Source organism: Patiria miniata, unplaced genomic scaffold (genome assembly GCF_015706575.1).
Source record: "Patiria miniata isolate m_02_andy unplaced genomic scaffold, ASM1570657v1 HiC_scaffold_23, whole genome shotgun sequence".
Classification (NCBI taxonomy): Eukaryota; Metazoa; Echinodermata; class Asteroidea; order Valvatida; family Asterinidae; genus Patiria; species Patiria miniata.
Window position 1 is genome coordinate 9388723 of NW_024037062.1, and position 26195 is coordinate 9414917.

General features: G+C 40.2%; 1 protein-coding gene and 1 non-coding gene across 2 annotated transcripts; both read left to right on the forward strand.

Annotated features, from left to right (window-relative positions):
• The first annotated feature begins 8 nt into the window (after positions 1-8).
• LOC119731214 (putative neutral ceramidase C) lies at positions 9-24708 on the forward strand. Its single transcript, XM_038204294.1, has 19 exons — positions 9-296; positions 3498-3647; positions 4228-4404; positions 5708-5835; positions 6643-6720; positions 7790-7910; positions 8414-8536; positions 10431-10517; positions 11781-11882; positions 12753-12834; positions 14323-14450; positions 14675-14802; positions 17072-17111; positions 18133-18231; positions 20267-20362; positions 21269-21406; positions 22787-22846; positions 23246-23328; positions 24353-24708. Exons 1-19 carry the CDS (start codon positions 162-164, stop codon positions 24558-24560), a joined length of 2163 nt encoding a protein of 720 aa, XP_038060222.1. The 5' UTR covers positions 9-161; the 3' UTR covers positions 24561-24708.
• Positions 16894-16966, forward strand: Trnal-uag. Its single transcript has one exon. It is a non-coding gene; the product is annotated as a tRNA-Leu (tRNA).
• Positions 24709-26195: the final 1487 nt, after the last annotated feature.

The window sequence follows — 26195 nt, forward strand, 5'->3', positions numbered from 1 at the left end:
GGCGCTATACCAGATACACGGTGTCGACAAATTAAAAAACCACAAAAAATATCTGGGGTCAGTTATTTCAGTTTTTCGTTAGTTTAGTTTAGGACTTTACGACTGGTGTCGGCTGGTGTTGTTTTTGTGAACTAACAGACTTTGATACTTCTTATTCCTCCATGATGTGCTCAAGACGGGCAGCAGTTTGTCTGGCTTTAACCCTGCTTTTTGCAATGGTTTCGGCAGCAACTCCGGCCTACAAAGTCGGGGTCGGAATCTCAGATGTCACCGGTCCTGCTCTTGATGTGAACATGGTGAGATTGTATTTGGGGCCTTGGGCGGACCCGGGGGTGTGTTGAAAGGGGATGTTACATGTTTGGGTGAAAAATACTTTTAGGAGCCCTTTGTTTTGGGGGGTTCGCTTGGGTTTTTTAACTTCTTTGCACGGTGTTTATCATTCCAAAATAAAGCAGTCTTTTTAGATTGAATGACACCGTTTTTTTTTAAATCGTTTTGAACAGAACTTGGTTTTTTGGGAGAAAATTTGACTGTCTTACCAGTTTTGGCAGTTCCTACCTCCATGGTTGAAGACATTGTGTTTGGAATGTTGCATATCGATCCTGACCCCACTTTTTTCCATCGTATATTATCTCAATGAAGGTCAGTCATTGCATGGAGAAATAATTTCTCCATGGTCATTGCAAAGATGTTGAAAAGACATGAATCTGGGACTGAGAAACATTTCCAATTTTGTTAAAAAAATACTTTGAAAATGCACTCAACTCTCCATAACAACCAAAGAAGTGGCGTCTGGATACTACATTCTTTCCAAGATATTCAACGTGGGTATATCACTGCCAAATTCTAGATCATACAAAAACATTTGAGTGGCTTTTAGGTGAGTTCAAAACAATAATTTGTGTTCATCATATAACTAGGAATGGTTTCCTAAAACTAAAACTTAAAAGTAACTAATATGTTAAATGTAACACAATCATGACAATGTATTTTTGTGGTAGACAGTATTTTCCTATATTATTAAAAATATATGTGACCCGCTCTGCACAACTGAGTCTGATGTCGTATAATTTGAATTCAAGCTTGCGCCATTTTGACGTGGAAACTGAAAACTTAATCAGCATTTGGATTTTTTTGTTTTGGTTTAAATTTGTTTGTTTTGGTTGATATACTTTTAGTTTAAATGTCCTACAAAGAAATTTAAATATTTTACGAAAAAAGACTAACAAAAAGAGGATTTTTCGGCTGTTCTTGGTAAGTTACAGTATATTCAATGCCATTTTTCAAACCCTTTTTTCCCCATTTTGACGTTTCTAGCTTTGTTGAAATTTGACATAATGAAACAAGCTGAACAATGCAACCAAATACGCTAGAGTGGACCATGATATTATGAAAGCTTATTTCATTCTCATCTCATTAATTTCGATAACTCAAAACGTTAGTTTTGTCACAGCAGACTCATTTTTGTAAAGCAGGTCACATATATATGGAGCTGAACAGTCAAATTCATGGGGATTTTATTCTGTACATAACTGTTATGATACAATGCAATACATTTTGCATTTTATTGTATCCGTCACTGAGGTTCTTATCAGATGATAGTCAAATAACTTATCTCTGTTATTTGGTCTGCAATCACATCATCGATGTGGTATGCGATAAACATCAAAGGGTTATGATTTAAGTACAAACATGAAAGAATAGTGACCGTAACAAAAAATACAGGTCATCAAACAAGAAGAAGTTGCCATTTGTGAATTGCAACCGCCCCAGAATGTTATTCCAAATTGCTTGGTTTTTTTTTTAACAATCTCGAGAGGGTTGAAAATGACCAAACAGGAAAACAGTGACTTTTTTCCTTCTAAGTAAAACCGTCAAATTGCAATTATTTTAAGAGAAAAAAAAAATCAAAGCTTTATTTTGTGTTGGCTGTGTAGTAAGAGAAATAAAACGAATATAGAGCGCAAACATTTACACATTTGTAAGCTAGAAACAAATCATTTCACAGTATACGCTTCAGAGAGTTTTCCATCATAGTGTTATCACCCCATGTCGTGTTGCTAGGGGTGGTCGTTAGACTTTGAATCGTGTACGATATTAACTTATTTGTATCAATCAGATATAATCGCCAATCCAAACAGCCCAAACTCAATAACGTTTACATCTCTTTAGCAGATACTTACCTATTGCCGTTAGTGACCGGCTTTTGTGTAATCACAAGAATATTATTCATCTGTTTGAATTACAGGGTGAGTCAAAAAAAAGCGGAACCCAAACACCCAAAATTATTTTTCATATTTAAAAACATATGTAGCACCAACAATAATAATGACTGGAAAGCCAATTTCATAAGCTACTTTTAGATGAAAAAATGACTGTAAATGCTCAATCTGTTCAAAGAATATCACCATTTAAACACAATGACCCTAAAACCTGTCTCGTCCAAAAAAATGTGATTTCAAGAATCGTCATCACAATTGTCTTCAAACATTACCAGCGATGAAATCTTAGTTTAAACGTTTGCAATATGCAACAAAGTCCTTTTTAAAGCCCGTCTTTCAAAAAAAAGTAGATTTTATAAATCATATTGTTTACCTAACCAGGGTTGTTAATCAAAATATTGTGTGCTACGGTCTGTGACAGTTGTTGAAACAAGTATTCTGTGTCATTTTCTTTGTTGTTCCAAACATTCAAAACACACAATAAATTGTTTTTTTTTGGACGAGACAGGTTTTAGGGTCATTGCATTTAAATGGTGATATTCCTTGAACGGATTGAGCAATTTCAGTATTTTTTTTTCATCTAAAAGTAGCTTATGAAATTGGCTTTCCAGATATTATTTTTTTGGTGCTAGGTATTTTTTTTAAATATGAAATATATTGTTTGGGGTAGTTATAAGCTAAACATCTTTTAAATTTACCGGTACATGTGTAAAAAAAAAAAAAAACCTAAAAATTTGAAAGCTTACTATGGGTTCATTTACACCCTGTTTTCATACTTTTTATTATTTAAATGAAACATTTAGGAATAAACTTTGTAAAGAACAAAAACTCATATTTGTTGAACAAGGACAGTATCCTTACCCCTATGCCTTTCTGCTACGATGCATCCTCAGCCCTCCAAAATCCTCCAACTGCCTCCATGTAAAAATTGAATACAGCCTCAATCCTCCAAAATCGTTCACTATTTCTTGAGTTTGCTCAGCGGAGGGGCGACCACTGCCTCAATCCTTCAAAATCCTCCAACATTCTTTTAAGTAATAATTATTAAAAATTATTTATAATTAATAATTGTAGGGTACAGTTTAAGACGTTGACGCAATGCATCCTCCAAAATCAACCGGCACTTTAAGGCATACAACCTCGATCCTCCAAAATCCTTCAGAATCCTTCAAAAGCGCCTGGTTGATTTCGGAGGATTGAGGAGGGTAAGGCTAAAGCATCTGTGAAAAACTTCCTTCTCGTTTTATTTCTATTTTTTTCGTTTCCCGTCCGCAGATGGGCTACGCAAGTTTCAGCCAGAACTCGGAGGGTATTCATTTGAGGCTATTCAGCCGTGCGTTCATCACTTGCGATCTGAACCAGACCGAATGCAATGTGTTCGTCAGCGCCGATATTGGAATGGCATCTACGCTCATCAAATTACAAGTATGTCAAGAGGGGCGGGGTAAGGGGGTGGGGGAGGGGTTGGCGATTGTGGGAGGGTGGGTGGGGGAGGTAGGACGTTGGGGTGGGGGGTAGGGGGGATGTGGAGTGGGGGGGGGGGGGAGGAGAGGGGTGCCACTCCCATAACAATTCAGTGTGCTTTAATCAGCGATGCTCACGAACTTGAAAGTATGTCAATACACTTCTAATGCACATCAAACAGTAAATTTTAGAGCTTCCACGAGGAATATTAGCTCCAATTTCTTCTTAAAAATCGGTCAAATATCAGCCATTCTGCTACCTGTTCTTTATATTATCTTAATAGGCTCTTCGAACAATTTCAACAAGTGCAGGCACACGCAAATCTTGATCGGCGGCCAGTTTAGGCTGCAGCATGTTTATATAAACTTAATCAGCGCATTTTGAATATTTGAATAATTGATCAAGTCCAATGTAGAATAATCGAATGCTAAATTATTTGAAAAGTGCAACCCTAGTGCAAATATAGGCTATGTACTGGGTCATATTGTAGTTCATGATTATATTGATTTTACAAACAGTGTTTTCTTGTACAATGGCGCAGGTGATAGAAAAGCTCAGAGAGGAATACGAAGGTCAATACAACGAGATTAACGTCGCCATCAGCGGCACCCACACTCACTCCGGGCCAGGCGGTTACTTCCAGTACAGTCTGTACACCATTACTGCGTTAGGTATGAAACGGTCTGGCATCGAACCCATCGTGGCAGGAATTGTTCAGGTGAGTACGCCTCTGAGGCGGGGAGGGGAGTGGGCGGGGGGTGGTAATGCAACCCCCTTCCCCATTTTAGGCAGCTCCAAAAAAATGAAAACATTACTAGCGTAGTAAAGCTGATCCAAGAGTTTTGCAGTAATTACTGTATCACTGTCTAGGGACTTTACCCAGCTAGAAGAATGAGACCAATTTAAGGCGTCAACCAAAAAGTTACCGTCAACAAAAAAAGTGGCATATAGGCCTAACAATAGAAAAAACTTTTATGAGTAAAAAACTTTAATGAGTAAAATAACATCACAGTCGTGTGTGCACATGCGTAGTTTTTTTTTTCTTTTTGAATATTCAAACTGGCAATGAGCTATTCGAATTTTTGGTTGATGATCGAGTGTATGGTATATTCAGGACAGTACCATCAGCTAAATACCTAGGGGTAGAACTCACAGACAACTTATCCTGGAACAGACATGTAGACACCACCTCCAAGAAGTGCTTGAGATCCCTTGGCTTCCTACGACGCAACTTGAGCAACTGCCCTCGTGAAGTAAAGACCCGCTGCTATACCACCCTTGTGCGGCCTATTGCTGAGTATGCCAGTTGCGTATGGGACCCTTCCACAAAAAGGAACATCACCAAAATTGAATCTGTCCAGCGTAGTGCTGCCCGGTACATCATGAATAACTACTCCAGAGACAGCAGTGTCAACACCATGCTGAGTAAACTGGGTTGGGAGTCTCTACAACACCGAAGAGCCATCTCCAAAGTCACAATGATGTACCAGATCACCAACAAACTCATCGACATCCCAGACAACCACCTTATCCCGGTCAACTCATCTACCAGAGGCAACAGCCAGAAATTCCTCATCCCACCCACCCGTACAACCTTACCGAAGGGCTCCTTCTTCCCAGACATCATCCGCCTGTGGAACTCACTGCCCCAGCAAGTTGCTGAGTCACCAACCCTGGATGTCTTCAAGACCAGAGTGAATGGTGTCACCTTCAGATGACCAACCTGCCCCAAAGTAGCTGTTTTTACTTGCACATATTTTGTCTTTTTATGCCTCGAGTTATGTCTGCACCTGCTTGTTTGCACTTCAACCAATGTGCGAGTATACTCCAGCGGAGGTTTCTGCACAGTATAGGAAGATGATGATGATGACCTACCTAGCCTCCACCCCCACCCCAGGGCACCCATTAAGGGCTAACTCCCTACCCCCTTGAGCCAAACGGGTTCCCCCCCCCCCCCATTCCTTGTTGTGTCTACATTTTGTTTTCTCTTTGTTTTTCTTACACATTCCTGCGCCTCGCAGAGCATCAGAAACGCTCACAATAACCTTCAAGACGGGAACATCTCATACAAGAAGGGCGAATTGTTGGGAGCTAACATCAACAGAAGTCCGACGGCTTACTTGAAAAATCCAAAAGATGAAAGAGACAAGTAAGTGAATAATCTGTTGATTTTTGTACATTTGTTTTTCGTTTTAAAACAACAAAATTGCTCATAATCTTACCGGGGTGCGTAACAACTAACCTGTTGAAGTTAAAGCTCGGTGGCTCCTATACATTCTGAGAAAATAGAAAACGTATGCAATTTTTGGGGGTCCCGTAACTAGATTCTGTTCTTAATTTATTGAAACCACTGGCATTTCCAGTGTTCTCCAACTTCAAAAATTAAAGGTCGGTACGCCGTCAAAAAGTGGAGGGGGGGGGGCGCTATTAGGGGCGATTTGCAGTCATACTAGGGGGCGCTATTCGATGAACATGTAATTTATGTACGGATAACAGCTTTTAGGCCATTTCTAACACACTAACACTAACAATTAAGTACAATACTGGCTCAGCATCATCTTTTTTTAACACATCAGTGACCAGGGACTCTGAGGCAGTTTGGCTTTGAGACTTTTGACCTGATTGATTGCTACAATGGGCAGTATTGTCAGTTTGACAAGTGTTGCATGCTATTGCTTTTGGCAGACTTTCTGGCCAAAATTTACCCTGGAGGGTGAGGGTAGTCCCACTTGTTTGTCTTTTTTTTATTAATTTTTCCTTTTTTTTAAACATGGCGGGCAATTTTTTAAGCTTGGTGGCAGCTTTTGAAGCTTGGCGGGTGCCTCAGAAAGCTTGGCGGGGCACCAGGTTATTTTTACAGGTTGGAGAACACTGCATTTCAGAACGAATGCCAGTGTAAAATAGGGTGTGTATTATCAAATTCTTTTAAAAAAATTGCTTTCTTGTATGATTCCAGATACCTATATGACGTCGACAAAGAAATGACAGTGCTCAAGTTTGAGGATAAAGATGGAAATGGATTGGGAGTTATTTGGTAAGATCGGAGAGATGTTATAGATTAGGGACATGGGAACAACAAGATATTTGCTGTTTAAAGATATGTCTGTGCTCGTCAACAAAATTTGATATTTTTTCTCCTAACGAATTTGGAACAATGAGGGAGGACTTGTGGTGACTTGTGATGGACTTGTGAGGACTTGGAAGGACTTGTGAGGACTTGTGGTGACTTGTGATGACTTGTGATGGACTTGTGAGGACTTGGAAGGACTTGTGAGGACTTGGAAGGACTTGTGAGGACTTGTGGTGACCTGTGATGACTTGTGATGGACTTGTGAGGACTTGGAAGGACTTGTGATGACTTGTGGGGATTAGTGATGGACTTGTGATGACTTGTGAGCACTTGTGATGGATTGTGATGACGTGTGAGGTCCTGTAAGGACTTGTGAGAACCTGAGAGAACTTGTGAGGATTAGGGAGGACCTGTGATGGACTTTTGATGGACTTGTGAGGACTTGCGGGGATTAATGATGACTTGTGAGGACGTATGGGGACTTGGGAGGACTTGTGAGGACCTACAAGGACTAGTGACAGACTTTTGAGGACTTGTGACAGAGTTTTGAGGACTTGTGGGGACGTGTATGGACTTGTGAGGACCTGTAAAAACTTGTGATGGAATTGTGAGGACTTGTTAGGACTCTTGATGGACTTGTAAAGACCTGTGAGGACCTGATGTGAGAACCTGTGAGGACTTTTGAGGATTAGGGAGGACCTGTGATGGATTTTTGATGGACTTGTGATGATTTGTGAGGGCTTGCGATGACTTGCGAGGGACTCGTGAGGACTTCTGAAGACTTGTGGGGACTTGCAAAGATTTGTGAGGACTCATGGGGTTTAGTGATGACTTTTGAGGACTTTGGAGGACTTGTGAGGACCTACAAGGACTAGTGAGGACCTACAAGGACTAGTGATGGACTTTTGAGGACTTTCGAGGACACGTAACAGAGTTTTGAGGACTTGTAGGGACGTGTAAGGTCTTGTGATGGACCTTTGTACACTACTGGTCTTGGCCTTTCATATCCACTTTTTCTGTTCTTGCATACTAGTTGGTTTCCAGTTCATCCAGTCAGCATGGAGAACACCAACAAGCTCATCAGCAGCGACAACAAAGGCTTCGCTTCCTACCTCTTTGAGATGGACATGAACCCGGGCTCCAAAATGGGAGAGGTATGATCTTTCATTCGACCATCTTTCATAACTTACAGTGACATAATTGTCATGACACAATATTTGGCGCCCCCTTTGTAATAGCGATCGTTCGGTATAGCCATTTTAAGCTGCTGGTGCTCCGGTACTCTTCAATAAATAGCGCCCTTCATATCTTCACCCTGCACGCCCTGGCAGTTACTGAAAGACGACTTTGAACTCGTGTCGACTATTGAATTATGTAATTGCGCAGTTTTTGAGCTTACTACCTACAGCAATGGGTGGCTTTCCCCTTCTAATTCTTGGGGAAATAATAGCCACTTGTCGCTCTTCTGTTGACATTTTTCAACAACAGTGTTCGGTGCGTTTTGCTCACAAAAATCGGGGGGCTAAGGACAGTGTTTGGTGTAGCTGAATGTTTGGTATAGCGGTGTTCGGTATAGCGACGTTCCATTGTATGCTTTGTTTTCTAATATACGGTCTGAAAAAATTGTTTTCTCTATCTTGTGGCAATTTTTGCACAGGGCTCGTTTGTGGCTGCCTTCCCAAATAGTAACCACGGCGATACAACCCCGCATGTCAACGGTACCGTCTGCATCGACACGGGAGAACCTTGCGAAGAGGAGACAAGCACATGCGGAGGAGAGGTCAGGTTTGATTGTGGCTAAGGCCCCCCCCAAAAAAGTCTCCGGTTTCTGGTATGCGCACGCGTCGCCGTAGCCATGCGCGTCGGCAAAATGAAAATTTTTTTTTTTCAATGAAAGATGATGTCTCAAAACCGCCAAACTCACTGGTTTGACTGGAATCCTGCTACTGCACAATTTTAACGTGTTTTTAGATTGGGTTATGGTCGAGAATAAGCTTTATGTGGCCTCTCTGGACTCCCATATATTTGCAGTAAGTTTAGTCGGGCACCATTTGCAGTCATCAGCCGACATTTGAAGCAAAAAAATCAGGTTAAAAAAAAAAAAAAAAAACGCGTCGCCGCACCACTTTTTGGGCAAGCTCCATACCAGAAACCGGAGACTTTTTTTTGTTGGCCTAATGGGCTCTTGTATCTTTACCCCCTCAGCGGTAAGAACGGGAGAGTTGGGGGGGGGGGACCACTAGGAGAGACATTCAGACACATTGCCGACAACCATTGGGAGTAACCTCCACTAGAAACTTCAGAGAGAAAACAGTCAATCTAACTGTAAACTGGCCAGCCCTCTAATCTACAGCCTGTCTAAAAAAAAATGGTACAATCGAAAACGATTTTTTTTTTTCAATATTAAATCTCAACATAAGTAAGTCGTTTTGAGCATCACATCAAAGAAAAAAGACCAGGTTTTCCAATACTTTTTGTTTCATCTCATTTGCTTTTGTCAATCCAGAGATAACTCCAGTTTACTGCGGAACACAAAAATCGAGTTTGTGCCACTTTCTGGTTGAGTGAGAACGGTGAAAGAATTAGTTAAACAAAACCTTATTTACACTTGAACAGATTTGAAATTCAAAGAAGGGATTAACTTCATAAAGAAACTATTTATCATTGAACTTATTATGTTGACTGTTAAAGCTTGTATCAAGAAAATCAGATTTCCTTTGTGTACTTTAATCTGTGTTTTGTCTCTTTTGCCAAGTTGCAATCTTTTGTGAGCTTCAAGACAGCATGGCACAGTACTCGAAACAACTCTGCCCATGCATAAAAGTGGCACAAAATCGATTTTGGTGTATCGCACTAAATTGATTATATCTCTGAATTGACAAAAGCAAATAAGATCAAACAAATACTATTGGAAAGCCCAGTCTTTGTTCTTTAATATGATGCCAAGTAAGAGTGACTTATTTTGAAATTTCATATTTAACCAATTTTTTTCTGATTGTACCATTTTTTTTTTAGACAGGCTGTATCTTAATCCTTCGTCCAAACAGTGGCTTTATAATCCCTGACACTTAGTGTAATAAAGCCACATGTGCTGTCACACAGCTGATATTGACAAGTGCAGAGGATTAGCAGCAATATGGGATAACAGGGGCCAGTTTGTTGACAGAGGGATTAAACAAGATTAGAGTGTACTGTTAGAAGTACTGTATTATTCAAATTAGGTTTTGCCCTTCACCGACGTTATTAACTATTATAGTTTATGTGGTACCCGCTGCTATGTACATCAGATTCGAACCGGCCAACCGATCCCGTTAGCTCGGTTGTCGAGTGGTAAGACATCTGCACTAGAAAGCAGGAGGTCGTGGGTTCGAGTCCCACCCAAGTGATTTTTTCCAACTTTCACTCGGGAGGTAACACACTGAGTATACAGTATTTAAAAAACGTCGGTGAAGGGCAAAACCTAATTTGATTTATATCGCCCCGACGCAAAATTCCATCTTATAAAAGTACTGTATTCTTTCCGAGTTTACAGGCCCCAACTAACACAATCATCGGTTTAAGGCAGGCCACGTGACAGGCTCTCGACCAATGGTTTATGGCTAAACTGTCTAAGATATTTATGAATGTACTTTTATAATGAATGGCGTAAAAAAATGTTGTGTCTTATTTGACAGCCAACAAATTGCCTCGGTGGGGGTCCAGGAAATGACATGTATGAGAACACTCGAATGATCGCCGAGAAGCTCTATGAAAAAGCGAAGGTATACTTTTCATTTTTCTCTTTCATAAATGAATATTTACCTCAATTTTTTTTGATAATTTGCGATGCGTCCTGGCAAAAAAAGGACAGAATTGGGCAGGGGTTGAAATGAAGGTTTGCAGGTATTAAGAAAGAGAATAATTTTCTCCTTACAATACTGTTTGTTGCACTTCAAGTGGACAGGAAAACTTGCATACTACTTTGCCAAATAGAGGTGGGTCATTCTATAAATTTGGGGTCCACTTTTTTTTCTGTCCCTGTTACAATTGACATCTACGATTTTCTAATTCCGTTGCACTCCTTAAAGCCACAGTCCATCAGTTGCAGCTATCCAAAAAGTAACTGGCGTAATTATTGTTGAAAAACATACTTAGTTGAAAGAAAGTAAGGGACTAAACTCCCTGTGAAATTATTCCTTCTGGCACGCTGTCATTTTGAAGAAATCCACGAAAGCAGGCCTTTCCAACGGTGTGTCTTAAGAAGCACCGTTGGAAATTTCCGTTTGTAGTTCATTTTTGTATTCGGCGAAAGCGCGCGCAAGCGTTGACACGACGCACAAGCGCGCGCGGTTGCTATAATTCGTGGGATCAATGCGGGACATCACGTAGCTGCAATCGGCTCAGTGAGAACGTGTCTCGGACGCTGAATACAGGCCCAATTCAAAACATGATTCAGCAACTTTTGATTTGAAATCGAGATCCTAGAATGTTGTTTTTCTCGAAATATACAGCTGAAGCCGAGCTGAAACTTCATCAGGTTAGTTGTTCAGCACCCTTCTTTAGATCTTGAGCACTTTTGTTGCTTCAAACGAACAAAATGCACAAATTACAAATGATGGACTATACCTTTAATGCAGTCGTCCTCCAAGGGTGATTATGAATAGCCTACCTACCCAACAAATTTGAAGTTCTTAATGATCGTAATGGCAAATGACAAAGTACCAAGGTAACAGGGACAGGAAAAATGTCACACTTTGGACCCTGAATTTATAGAACGACCCGCATTCATATATAAAGTATAGATTATTTCAAACATGTTATCACGATTCTGGTGGCCCCTTTTAATGGCGCAACCATTGTGCTAGCTATTGTCCAAAAGCAGCTGCCCCGTGATTATCTGAACAATAGCTAGTACAATGCTTTCGCCATTAAAGGGGGCCTCAATGGACAGCATGCACGGAATGATCTATGCAGAGAGGAAACGTGGCGTCATCTTGTTTCCAATAAATGTCGATCAAAATCTTCTTGATAAATTCGCTCTGCAGGAATTGTACGACGCGACTGGTACGCCCGTCAGCGGGCCGGTTTCATCCATTCAACAGTATGTGAACATGTCGTCGGTAACCGTCACCAAGGGCAATGAAACAGTAAGTTCACCGTACCTTTTTATATCACTGACTGATGTGAATTAGACTTGTTTAAGTCTGTGAGGCCCTGTTTTCTCATTTATATTAATGGCAACGATGTACTGACTTACTTTCATAAGCTAGATAGAGGACACCCTAACCCTTTTTCATGTAGTTGCCTTTTTCTGAAATATTCAGTACATTTCTGACAATGTACTTTTTAAAATGGGTATCCTTTTCTTCAGTTAGGTGTTTGGCCTATTAAATGGTTAGGGTTCGAAACTCACGATCAGAGGGTCAGGGGTTCAAATCCAGCTGCTGGCCATATGTTGTGTCCTTGGGCAAGCCACTTTACCCCCACTTGCCTCTCTCCTCCCAGGAGTATAAATGGGTACCGGTGTCACATGAAAATCTGACTCCTATGAAAATCGGACCCCTATTTCCCTATTATTGGTTGATCCCTTGCACGTGACAGGTCACTCTCCCCAAACGATCCTAAAAATAGCATAGTATCGTACTCACGCGTGCGCAGTACTACCAATGAGTCCACATTTCATGGAGTCGGATATTCACGCTACACCGGCATTAGCTGGGGAGTAACCTGCGATGGACTGGCATCCCACCCAGGGGGAGTAGAAATAGCCGCAGTCGTTTCATGCCACTGAAACCGGAAATAAACGCCGGCCTGATTGGCCACATTGGCTCGCGACATACAATATTTTTTTTATACATTTATACTTTTTTTTAAAGACAACCTGTAAAATACAAATTTTGATTGAGAAAGTCCATTTTTATATGGATGTGGTAAAAAGATGTCTTTTGTCTGACTGTGATGTCATCTTCTATACATGTGACTAATTTTCAACATTTGTTATTATTTCCGATACGTAGTTTAAAACTTGCACGCCGGCTCTTGGCTACAGTTTTGCAGCAGGCACTACAGACGGGCCTGGAATCGCTAGCTTCAAACAAGGTAACGCAGTGTCCGATTTGGTGAATTTGTGACTTGTGAATTAGTCTGGTTACCTATCTCACTGACTGACTGTCACTTGTGAATTAGACTGGTTCCCTATCTCACTGACTGACTGTCACTAGTGAATTAGACTGGTTACCTATCTCACTGACTGACTGTCACTTGTGAATTAGACTGGTTACCTATCCCACTTACTGACTGTCCCCTGTGAATTAGACTGGTTACCTATCTCACTGACTGACTGTCGCTTGTGAATTAGACTGGTTACCTATCTCACTGTCTGACTGTCACTTGTGAATTAGACTGGTTACCTATCTCACTGACTGACTGTCACTTGTGAATTAGACTGGCTACCTATCTCCCCGACTGACTGCCGCTTGTGAATTAGACTGGTAACCTATCTCACTCCCCGACTGCCACTTGTGAATTAGACTGGTTACCTATCTCACTGACTGACTGCCACTTGTGAATTAGACTGGTTACCTATCTCACTGACTGACTGTCACTTGTGAATTAGACTGGTTACCTATCTCACTGACGGACTGTCATTTGTGAATTAGACTGGTTACCTATCTCACTGACTGACTGTCACTTGTGAATTAGACTGGCTACCTATCTCACCGACTGACTGTCACGTGTGAATTAGTCTGGCACCGCTTGTTTCATGTACATTCATGATACATGTGCAGGCAATAAGTCAGGTCTCCATACGAATGGCGAAAGTTGATTTTTTTCCTATCCATCACATTATCCCAACAGTTTATTTAAAATAATGTTTTCGACAATTTTTCCTCTTTTGGAAGTGCATTCATCATGAGACATCGCAATTCAAACTCATGGCTGCCATGACAACCTCATTCCATCAGCCAATCAGATGCCTCATTTTCACTTCATGCTTATTCATGATCTGCAACAGGAGTAACTCATCCAAGCGGTATGTAAATTGATTCCAATCGCCATTTCTCTCATATTCAAATTTTTCATTTTTAAAGTTTGTGTTCTAAATTGTTGTCTTTCAATAATTCATATTGGTTTTAGACAAACCTTTGAAGAGTTTATTTTTTTGAATTGGAACGTCTTTTCCAGTCAATTCCAAATAATTATATACCCAATGTCCAAATTTCAATAAAATCCAAAAGCCACAAATGACACACGTATATCATTGTGAAGCTTATTATCTGTATTTTATTGAAATGTAGTTAATATCTAACAATGTTCAACAGCTCACTTTTACTTTAAACTAGAAAATTAATTAATGAGTACACAATAAATCAATTTGTCTAGTGGGTCTGACACTGTAGTGTTCTAATACTGCAAAAAAGTTGGATAAATAATTTTTTATTCAATTATTGTAGTAACTAACTGATACGTTTTATCAGAAATAAAATCCACTTCATGATTATAACTTTAGATGTGCACACTGTTAAATTGTAAAAAAAAAATGTAAGTCCGACATTGTGGAACTGTGAATTTCATTTGTGATCTCAGGGATGACAAAAGGAGAAAGCTTTTGGGACAACCTCATACGTTCGCTCTTCAACGATTACGAAGCGACGCAGGAGTGCCAAGAACCGAAGCCAGTACTCCTTCCCGCCGGAGATTACATTAATACAACCGTAAGTCAACGAAATGTCAAAGACGGAATAATGTCACGGGGTGTTTCGTACCAGTACGATCTCTAATCCTAGTAAGTTTTTGGAGCGAGATCTGTCTAATCGTCTTGCCGCATTTGTTATTAACAGTCCAATTGTTATTCCGTCTCGGGTCTTGATAGTTTTATCATGAACCTCTGGAATATTAATTTCACATTTACGTCTGATTTGATCTTTTTTTGTGGCAGGGTATGTCTCCGGCAATACAGGCCATTGTTGCTCTACTGGCTGCAGATCCCATGGTGCCCGATATCGTAGAGACCCAGCTTTTACGCATTGGGCAGTTCGTTATCATCCCAGGCCCTGTAGAGTTCACGTGAGTTCTCTTTGTTGATATTAACCCTAACACCCCCCCCCCCCCCCCGAATCCTTCAAAACCCTCTTTGCCAAAGTGGAGGAATTTGGAGGATTGAGGTTACATGGCAAAAGTGCGTTACTGATTTCGTAGGATGCACTTTGTCAAAGTCTTGGGCCGGACCTTGTGTTGTTTTTGCTCAGCCATGCATTAAATATAGGCCTGGATTATGCTTGAAATCCTCCGTACTGCTCCAGGATGTCACTGGCCAAGCCTCAACAGGATTTTGCAGGATTGAGGCAGTGGTCACCCCTCCACGGACCATAAATCAAGAAAGAGTGCAGGATTGAGGCTATATGCTATTTTTTTCATGAGGCCAATTGGAGGATTTTGCAGGATTGAGGCTACATCCTAGCAGAAAGGCCTAGGGAGTTAGGGCTAAAGCTATCTTTGTTGAGTACTCACACACATTAATACACAGACACTGAAATTTATATCCTTGTGGAGACATTTCTTTGTTCTCGTGTAGTAAAGTTTTCGAGTTTGAAAGTGTAGTTTCAAAATGCTCTTATTTTTACCAGAATTAATTTCCTTGGCTGAAATTCAGACTAAATATCCCTTTTCTAAAACTCTACCATTTACAACAGATCAATATACCTTGGGAAATAGTTTTTGAGTAAAATCCATATATCTATTTTGTGAAAACCTTGTGGAAAAGTATTCATCTATAGAAATTGCCCTGCGGAGACGTATACAATCTTTTGTTCCCTATTGTGTGCATGTCTCCACAGGGAACGGTGTATCAGATCTCTTACTCAGACTCATGAAAATGTACTCGTACTCGTACTCACCCAAAAAAAAACCCCTTGTGTGCATGTCTCCAGAGGGCACGGTGTATCAGATCTCTTTCTCAGACTCATGAAAATGTACTTGTACTCGTACTCACCAAAAAAAACAAACCCTTGTGTGCATGTCTCCAGAGGGCACGGTGTATCAGATCTCTTACCCAGACTCATGAAAATGTACTTGTACTCGTACTCACCAAAAAAACAACCCCTTGTGTGCATGTCTCCAGAGGGCATGGTGTATCAGATCTCTTACTCAGACTCATGAAAATGTACTCGTACTCATACTCACCAAAAAAAACCAACCAATCCTTGTGTGCATGTCTCCAGAGGGCACAGTGTATCAGATCTCTTACTCAGACTCATGAAAATGTACTCGTACTCGTACTCACCAAAAAAAAAAATCCCTTGTGTGCATGTCTCCAGAGGGCACGGTGTATCAGATCTCTTACTCAGACTCATGAAAATGTACTTGTACTCGTACTCGTACTCACCAAAAAAAAAAAAAACCTTGTGTGCATGTCTCCAGAGGGCCTGTGTATCAGATCTCTTACCCAGACTCATGAAAATGTACTTGTACTCGTACTCACCAAAAAAACAACCCTTGTGTGCATGTCTCCAGAGGGCATGGTGTATCAGATCTCTTACTCAGACTCATGAAAATGTACTCGTACTCATACTCACCAAAAAAAAACCAACCAATCCTTGTGTGCATGTCTCCAGAGGGCACAGTGTATCAGATCTCTTACTCAGACTCATGAAAATGTACTCGTACTCGTACTCACCAAAAAAAAAAAATCCCTTGTGTGCATGTCTCCAGAGGGCACGGTGTATCAGATCTCTCACTTCGACTCATGAAAATGTACTCGTACTCGTACTCACACAAAAAAAACCCTTGTACTTATATTTATACTCATTGCAAAGTATGCATACTCCTCCTCACTGATTATTCAAAAACTGCCAGTTTTCTAGGTGGAGCTGCGTGAAATATACTCTACTTTTGACTTATCTTTCCAACTACGTATTTATGAATTTGTGGGAAAATGTGATTAAGAACCATCAACTAATGTGTCTCTTTTTGTGATTGCCCTTCACCGACGTATAAACACTGTATACTCAGTGTGTTACCTCCGGAGTGAAAGTTGGAAAAAAATCACTCGGGCGGGACTCGAACCCACGACCAAAAAAAAGAATTCCATCTTATTAATAGTTAATGCGGTACCCGCTGCTATGTACATTAGATTCAAACCAGCCAACTGATCCCGTTTGCTCGGTGGTCGAGTGGTAAGACGTCTGCCTTAGAAAGCAGGAGGTCGTGGGTTCGAGTCCCACCCGAGTGATTTTTTTCCAACTTTCACTCCGGAGGTAACACACTGAGTATACAGTGTTTATACGTCGGTGAAGGGCAATCACAAAAAGATTTGATTTCTTCTTTCTTCTTGCAGAACAATGTCCGGAAGAAGGATGATGGAGAAGGTGAAAGAGGTACAGTGCACATTTTGAACTTTTTTTCCCTTCTGTGAATAAGCTTCCTGTAAATTTTGAGCAAATCATATGATAAATCAGGAACTAAATTTAAACAAAGGTCAAAATTAACGTCAAGACAAATCTTGGGTAGTAAAGTGTCTTGCCAAAGAACACAAGGACCATGTATTATCGCATATGAGTCGAAGAGACCAGTTTTCTGCAGCAGTTGGAGATCAGCGCAATCTGGTCTCTACCTTCACAGGTACCCATTTATACTCCTGGGTGGAGAGAGGCAATGCGGGCGATTCACAATGCAGTGCGCCACCAAGAGTTTGCCCCGAAGAGTTCATTTTTCCCAGTGCATTGTGAGAGATGGTCGACAAATTCACAGCGCGGGACATTTGAAATTGTTCGTTTGTCCAGTCAGCAGTTTCGTAAAGGTATGCTTCGAGTATCTGTTTGCTCTTTTGTTTTCTTTTCATCAATGTGGGGCTTTTTTGTGAGGCGGCAGAACGCTTTGCCCCAATCTATAACAAATTAGCTCAACTTGTCAACTGAAGCTCATTCAAATGGGCCATGTTTTGTCGACAGTAAACTAGAAAACTGGACTCTCCATGGCAAACTCTTGGTGGCGCACTGCATTGTGAATCGCCCAAATTGTAGTAAAGTGCCTTGCCCAGGGACACAAGCACCGTGTTTCCCCATCAGGGTTCGAACCCACGTACCACGCCACATGAGTCACACACCGTAACCATTTGACCACAGCGCCCAATTTGAAATGTAAACAAACGTGAAATCTGGTCGGAATTTAAATGTAGCCCGGTTGTCATTTTGGAAATGGCATTCAAGACCTTTCTTTTGCATTGTCCGAGAAGTAACGAAGTAATTTGTAAAGTTGGTTACTGCAGTCGGGCACTCGGGTGCCCGGCTCAGTGCACACCCCTTATCTTGGGAACGTCATTGATCTTATATTTAGCGTATTTTCCTCACCGTTATTTTGACTTTGATGTGATGTTTAATTTGTTTTTTCTGACAATAGAAATTGGTTGCGAGTGGCATGAGTAGTGATGCTGTGACTATGATTACTAGTCTTTCAAACGCCTACACCAACTACGTAACTACCTATGAAGAATATACGGTATGTATCTCTTGAAATTTTCATTATTTTCCTATTTTTGTGCATAAGGCTAATTACAGGGTGAGTCAAAAAATCGGAACCCAAACCCCAAAAAATATATTTCATATTTAAAAAAATATGTAGCTCCAAAAATAATAATGACTGGAAAGCCAATTTCATAAGCTACTTTTAGATGAAAAAAATACTGAAATTGGTCAATCCGTTCAAAGAATATCACCATTTAAACGCAACGACCCAAAATTTTCGTCCAAGAAAGCAATCTATTGTGTGTTTTGACTGTTTGGAACAACAAAAAGAAAATGACACAGAATACTTGTTTCAACTACTGTCACCACCTGTAGTGCACAATATCTTTATTAACAACCCCGGTTAGGCAAACAATATGATTTATAAAATCTACTTTTTTAAAAAGACGGGCCTTCAAAAAGACTTTGTTGAATATTTAAACGTTTCAACTGAGATTTTATCGCTGGTGATGTTTAAAGACAATTGTGAAGACGAATCTTGAAATCGCTTTTTTTGGACGAGACAGGTTTTAGGGCCATTGTGTTTAAATGGTGATATTCTTTGAACGGATTGACCAATTTCAGTAATTCTTTCATCTAAAAGTAGCTTATGAAATTGGCTTTCCAGTCATAATTATGTTTGGTGCTACATATTTTTTTAAACATGAAATATAATTTTTGGGGTTTGGGTTCCACTTTTTTGGACTCGCCCTGTAGATAACCGTGTAATTGTTTAGTTGCCGCATTTTTCTCATTTTTCGATAAATCTGTATAAGGCCCCCCGAAAAAAAGTCTCCGGTTTCTGGTATGGAGCTTGCTCCAAAAGTGGTGCGGTTTTTTTTACCCTACTTTTTTTTCCTACAACTGTTGGCAGATATTGCAGATGAGGCTTCTATCCGCTTAAAACTCACAAAAATATCCTTCAGAGTGAGAATTCTGCACCCTCTTACGATCTCAACCGACACGAACATTCTTTGGGAAATTTGGATAGTCAAGACAAAAATTAGGGAAAACGGTAACGTCAGACCATATAGCGACATCGTGCATGAGCTGCCAAGCTGGTCATTAGTCTGCTCCCTTACATATTGCGCTAATTAAAACGTGTTTACAGGTTCCAGATACACGACCATCGCTCCCTCAGTCTGGCTTCCAGACACACAATTACAAAATTACAACACCGTCTGCAAATGGTGCCTGTCTAAATTTAATGCAAAATATATATGGGGGCCCAGAGAGGCCACATAAAGCTTATACTCGATCGTAACCCCATCTAAAAACACGTTAAAATTGTGCAGCAGCAGGATTCCAGTCAAACCAGTGAGTTTGGCGGTTTCGAGTCATCACCTTGCGTGCGCAGACCAGAAACTGGAGACTTTTTTTTTTTGGCCTGAGGCTGAGTAAACATAAAATTGTTTCTTGTTCTGAAGTTCCGAAATGTATGAAAACGATGAGACATCTGTATTTTGGTTAAATTTTGTAAAACTGACTTTTTTAAAACATGTAAAATAACAATTAAATAAAAGATACTGTCTTGAGACTTTGGTTACAGAATTCGTATCAGGAGCTTGAGACACCATCACGGTGTCTTTACCAACTGGTGCTGTTGAGGCCCTCACGTGTCCCGTCACGTGACTAGGCTTGGTCTGGTCACACGACAGGAGGCGGTCGTACACATGGGCCAGCTCGTACCCTCCATCTCTGTTCATATGGGGGCGGCGTCTGCGGATTTCCACGGCCTCGCGGATTTTGCGATTCCAGAGGTCGTCCGCCCTGGCGATGATCTTGACATTGTCCACGGAGATGTTATGTCCTGGGGTGGATATATGTTCACCAACTGCTGTCGAGGGAAGGGGGGGGGGGGTGCTGACCTACTGGTGTGTTCTCTGTTTCGGGTCTGCAGAGCTGTTTCCCCGATATAAAATAACGTTTGCTTGAATTGAGAATGTGATACTGAAGCGCTCTTCTACTTGTTATTTCTTTTATTCTCCTAAAAAAAAAAAATCCTTTCCTTTATTGACATGCTATCGCAGGCTCAGCGTTACGAAGGAGCGTCAACCATGTACGGCCCACATACCCTAGACGCCTACCTGCAACAGTACTTAATGCTTGCGGAGAATCTGGTGAAGGTACTGGTTTGAGCTCTTAAAGTGACGTAGGATCAATTGCAATTACCCGGGAAAAGTCCCCACCGATTTAATGACAGAAACCTTGTTCAAAGCGAAGATAGGACTGGTATCAAATACCCTGTGAAATTATTCGTTATGGCGTCTTTTGGAAGGAAACAACCATTAAATGAAAGGCTTAAAGGGAAAATACAACATTTGCAAACATCACAAAATAAAACTAGCAAATCATTTTGAAATACCTTGCTGGACTGTTAGTGAATGACAGTCTACATCATCCTGTATAATCATGGCTCCTGGTGTGCTGACATTTTCAAGAAAAGTGGTATTTTCGTATCAATTTCCAACGCTGGTCGGCCGACCAGCGTCGGAAAAAACTGGCTTTTTTCAAATACTGGCCCCAATTGACCATATTTAGTTAGTCCGCATTTGTTTGCAATCGATTACACACCTATGAACGGGTACAAGCCAACTAGACTAGTTCCCTGACCTTATAATTCCCCAACATCTATGAATTACTCCGTTTCATCTTAAACGGAGTCAGGGAAGCAGACTACAGGGTTTTTATAACATCTATGAACCCAACATGTCAAAAAAGTCAGTGAAACAATATTTGCTATATATAACCAACCCCCAACTCCATCCATTTCTGAAAATTACAGCAAAAGCAAATGATGTATATTCCCTTTAATTGTCGCATGGTTGGTTTCGAATATACGGTTATTCCAAAATCCAAACCGACTTGTGGAATTCAAACCGAATTTTATAAAAATCAAGATTTTAATCCCACCGCAAGACGGATCAAAAGTCATCACTGTTCCATCCTCAGATCTAACGTTTCTCTGTGAATATATCCAGCATTTCATAAAATCTGATTTGTTTTTCCGCAATTTTTTTTTGTTTGTTCAGGATATAGGTGTTGAAACCCCTGGCCCAGACCCGCCATCCAAACCACTCCCTCCAAAACTAGATTTAGACAATGACGCTTTCCCTGAGGGCAAAAAAGTCGGCGATATAAACCAGAAAGTCGATTCTAAGTACCGCCAGGTAGGTGTATGTATGTCTTACCTGAAAACCGCATCACAAGTGTAAATGCAAGTTTGAATAAAATTAATACCTCCATTAGTCATTTCTCCATTTTTAAAAAATTAATCTATCATTAGGTATTTACCCAAAAACGTATCAATGGGCAATTCCTCGGTTACTCACGTTACGAAAATGTAACGCGAGTAACCGATTTTGTGCGTCTTGTTTATCATACATAACACATTTTTCTGGATGTCATCTTTGGTGCTTAGGTAGGTCTAGGTCTACTCTATCTACCATGGGGATAACAGTTATTCATAAATACCTCAGACAGTTTAGCTATTCCTATTGGTCGAGAGCCTGTCACGTGGCCGGTCTTAAACGGATGATAAAGACATGGCTAGCTGGTCTTAAACACTTTTCCAGTGTCACAATAAAATGTGGACTCCTAAAAATCCAGTGCCTCTTTCTGTTTCATTGGTTGAACGTTCACAATCCTCACGTAGGCATGCGCAACACTACCAGCGAGTCAGAATTTTATAGTTCTAAATTCAAAACGCAACGCCTCCGGCTCGGGTAATTATCAGCACCCAGACTCTAAGCGGTCTTAAACAGAGTGATAGAAACCTCCGGAGCACACATTTATTTCCTTATTAAACCTTTTCAGTAAGGTAATTACAGCCCAAGGAAACTCAAAAGTACATCAAAAATGTAACGTGAGTAACTGTGGAATTGCCCCCAATGCATTAATATAAAAATGGAAAAATATCATTATTTAGCATTTGATTTCTTTTTCTCCTTCCAGACCAGCTGTTTTGCTCCTTCTTTCATTGTAATATTTATTTACTCTCATTATGTAAATCTTTGACCCTTGTTGTCTGTTTGTTTGTCAGTTCGTCCCAGAGTTGTAATAATTGAGTCAATTACTTGACTAGAGTCCGACTCGAGGCACAATTTTTGGTGTCTCAACTCCACTCGAGTCCCAAAGGGTAAATGATTGACTCGACTCGAGTCACCGCGAGCAAATGACTCGCCTTGACTCATCAGCCTCAACTGAACTCACTCGACTCGACTTGGCGAAGGCTAATAAGACTCGAGTCCCAGAAATAAAAGCAAAGCTTTGTGAAAAATAATTGCAATGACTAACAGTGCAACATTTATGTTCGCGTCACTTTGCGAAGACAGTACGGTACAGCGGCCGCTTGTCGTGTACAAACATTCACCGTGTCACAGACTCCCACCTCGTGGTTCTGGAACGCACAAAATACTATCTGGGAACCGGATTTTAAACGCATTTTTCTATTTTTTGTTTCATCATAGGCTTTCAATGGCGATTTCTTTTAAAGCTTTTGGATAAAAAAAAAAGTTACTTTTTCTGATGATCATTTCTTTGCTTTCTAGGGCTCCACAGCAGAGGCAATCTTCTGGTCTGCAGATCCGAAACGCGGTTTCGAGGCCTCGGTAATTCTACGATCATTTTGTCAATTAAAAACATACAGGATCATTTGCATTTACCCCGAAAGCAACCCTTCCAAATTATCGAAAAGCTTACTTGGATCAAAGATTGGACTGGTACTAAACACCCCGTGAAATTATTCCGTCTGGCTTGCTGTCATTTAGACAGAATCAAGAAATGTAGGTGATTTCTGAGTCAATTGACTGATTTTATTTTAAATAAAAGAGTTCTATTGGCAGAATAGTGTTTCGTGATCAAAAGGTGCGCATGGCTTTTCACCGTTTTCTACAAAAAAGTGTAATATCCACTGAGCTGAAACTTCAATAGGTTAGCTTTTTAACATTCTTCTTAACAAAATTATAGAATTTTATACCAAAACTCTCTGTTTTTATGTTCATTTTTAGCTGGGGACTTCCTTTTTCTCTGTTGAGAAATTTGACGGCACAGATTGGATTGTGATTGCCAACGATGCCGATTGGAACACGAAGTAAGTTTTACCCCCAAAATTATATCGTCGATGTCCCTAACATGCCACACCCGTAATGTGGTGCACTTTGATCTTTTGCCTCCAGTGCATTGCTAGAGCAAAAGGTTTTACTTGGAATTTTTCTTGAAAAGTTTTAAAGTGAAATTTCATCAAGCTTTAAACATCCCGTTCATAACCTTGAGTTTGAGATTTAAAGGTTTGCATGGTGGAAAGATACTAAGACAAGATATGAATCCCTGATTCTCCTGACGACGGGCAGAGCATACTGTTCGAAACGTTGTGTCCCTCCGGTTGTATTCAGAACCACACATACTCACAAAAGAGACTTATTCACATGGTGCTACCGCAAACTTATCTTGCCTTAAAACCTTGAGTTTACCTTCAAAGTTAAACCAGAAATACTAATTTTACAGTTTACTTAATTATCGTTACTCGGCAATTGTCTGGGATATTGTTTGGTTAGCAACCGCGTCTTGCGTTGTGAACTAGACGGGGCTTATTTTCACGTAAAATTACTGTGAATTTTTTTATCGAATGGCATAATGGTCACTACCTGTGCTGGTGGGCACGTGTGGTCTAGCGGTGGGGCACAGGATTCGTGATCGAGAGGTTGTGGGTTCGAGCCCCGCCGTGGCCATGCGTGTTGTGCCCTTGAGTAAGGCACTTTACCTCAATTACTCCTCTCAACCCAGGTGTTAAATGGGTACCGGCATTGTTCAGTGCTGGGAAGGTAACAGACTCGCTGTGGAGGAGGTGTGGCGATCCCCCCACAGCAGCGTATGAGTCTGGCCCAATCGCTAACGAAAGAGAGATGGGCACTCCGTTCCTGTGAACATAATCGTTCTTATGTCATAATCGTGCCGACCAGGACTGGTGTCGGCTCCGCAACATTTCTCACAGTTTCTGCCGTCCATCACAGCTTTAAAGGCTGGCCTACTACCAACTGCGCGCGCGCTGTTCGCTCTTTGCCTACTACAATGGCGACGTGCTTGAACGTGTTTCGTTTCTTACGTTTTGTCTTGAGGATCTTCTGGCGAAAGGCGGACAAGCAAAGCCGAGCCACTGTGCAGTGGATGATCCCCGAAGACGCCGAACTCGGAATGTATCGTTTCGTTCACAGCGGACGCTGGAAGCAGAATGCCATTCTGCCATTCACCACGAAGTTTGAAACTAGATCTGGGGATTTTGAAGTTGTCAGCAAGGACTACACCAGACCCAAAACCAGAAAGTAAATGAACATTGTACGACAGGTTTTTGATTAAAGGGAATGTACAACATCTGCAAACATCGAAAAACAAAACTACCAAATTTTTACAAAATATCTTTCTAGGATGTTGGTAAATGACAGTCTAAAGCATCCTGTAAAATTATGGCACCAGGTGTGAAGTCATTTTCAAGAAAATTAGTCTTTTTTGTATAAATTTAAAATAAACTACTGCTCCAGATTTACCAATTTTTTTTCAGTCCAAAAGTTGTTTGCTATTGGTTACATTTTCATGAACGGGTGCAGGCCAGCTAGACTGGTCCTGTTATTTACAATTTTTTGGCCTCTATAAATTGATCCATTTCATCTTTAGTGGAGTCAGGGAACCAGACTACTTGAATCTTTTTGTTTTTCGAACACAAAACTTCAAACATGTCAGTGTAACAATATCTGATCTATTATACTAACCCCTAAAGTAGTTCATTTCTGAAAATTACAGCAAACACCAATGATGTACATTCCCTTTAAACCTAAGTGGTAGTTGCTGGCGTGAATTTTAGAAGTAAAAAGACATGATTTTTGTTTCAAGTTCCCATCATGAGAAGGTGTTTTCTAACCATTATACTACGCCAGTTTTGATAAAAAAAAAGGATTTTAGTATTAGGCGAGTAGACTTTTTATGAAACGTTGCACATAAAATGCCATGGACTACATCACAAAGGAATAACAGTTGTATGATGGACTACAATACAGGATATCACATTGTTGTTGCCACTGGTCGACCAATCAGGATTAAGGATTGAGGTTGCTTGGAGACAATGCATGTTTTCCTTTTGGACTTGTGACGAGACAAAAACACACAATACAGTGCTATATGTGGCAACATTCTACTTGCACAAATTAGGTAAAATAGCATGGACGTTAGCTTGATTAAAAATTCCAAAGTTCAAATATTAGTTTGCAAGGAAATAGTCTGGGTTTTTTTGCAATTTGTCTTGTCAATTACACAAATTTACCAATATTTAAAAAAGTTGTTGGATAAAGCCACTCAATCTAAATCACTTTGAGTATTTGTATTCATTTACTAATTTTTTTTTTTAATCTTAGCATTTGATGATTAAGAATTTTATTTAAGATATTAGAGCTTATAAGTTTTGTATTTTAAACTTAGTGAAATTTTTATTCTCTTTTTAAGTGTATTTTGATACGTGTGGCTTTATAATATAAAAAGTAAGAAGTAGAAATATGATATCAAAACTTGCATAAATTTTGAGCAAAACAATAAATAAAAAATACCAACCCACCCTATGTTTTCTTAATGTAATAGGAAAGACAACTTTTTTTTCTCGGCCTGTTAGTGAATGGAAGACATTAATGTTCGTTTCAAGAATTGAAATCCACGCTTTGTAAGCCTTAACTGCACAAACTTGTAGAATGATCTCACAAAACCAACTTCCGGAAATAAAAAAAAAATTAAACAAGTGTATGCCTTCTCTTGATTTGCGTTTAATCTGTGTTCAAAACAACTGCATAGAATCCTTTTCATACAATTTGATGATTCAATACAAATTCAAACAACTTCATATTATATTCATAAATTAATCATAATATACAAATTATAATGGAAAAACAGCTATGTCAGCATAATATAAAGAATACTATC

Coding starts and splice junctions, on each gene's coding strand:
- LOC119731214 (XM_038204294.1), top strand. CDS start 162: ATGATGTGCTCAAGACGGGCAGCAGTTTGTCTGGCTTTAACCCTGCTT. Junction 3,648..4,227: donor CTACGCTCATCAAATTACAA/GTATGTCAAGAG, acceptor ACAATGGCGCAG/GTGATAGAAAAGCTCAGAGA. Junction 12,835..14,322: donor AATCGCTAGCTTCAAACAAG/GTAACGCAGTGT, acceptor TTGTGATCTCAG/GGATGACAAAAGGAGAAAGC.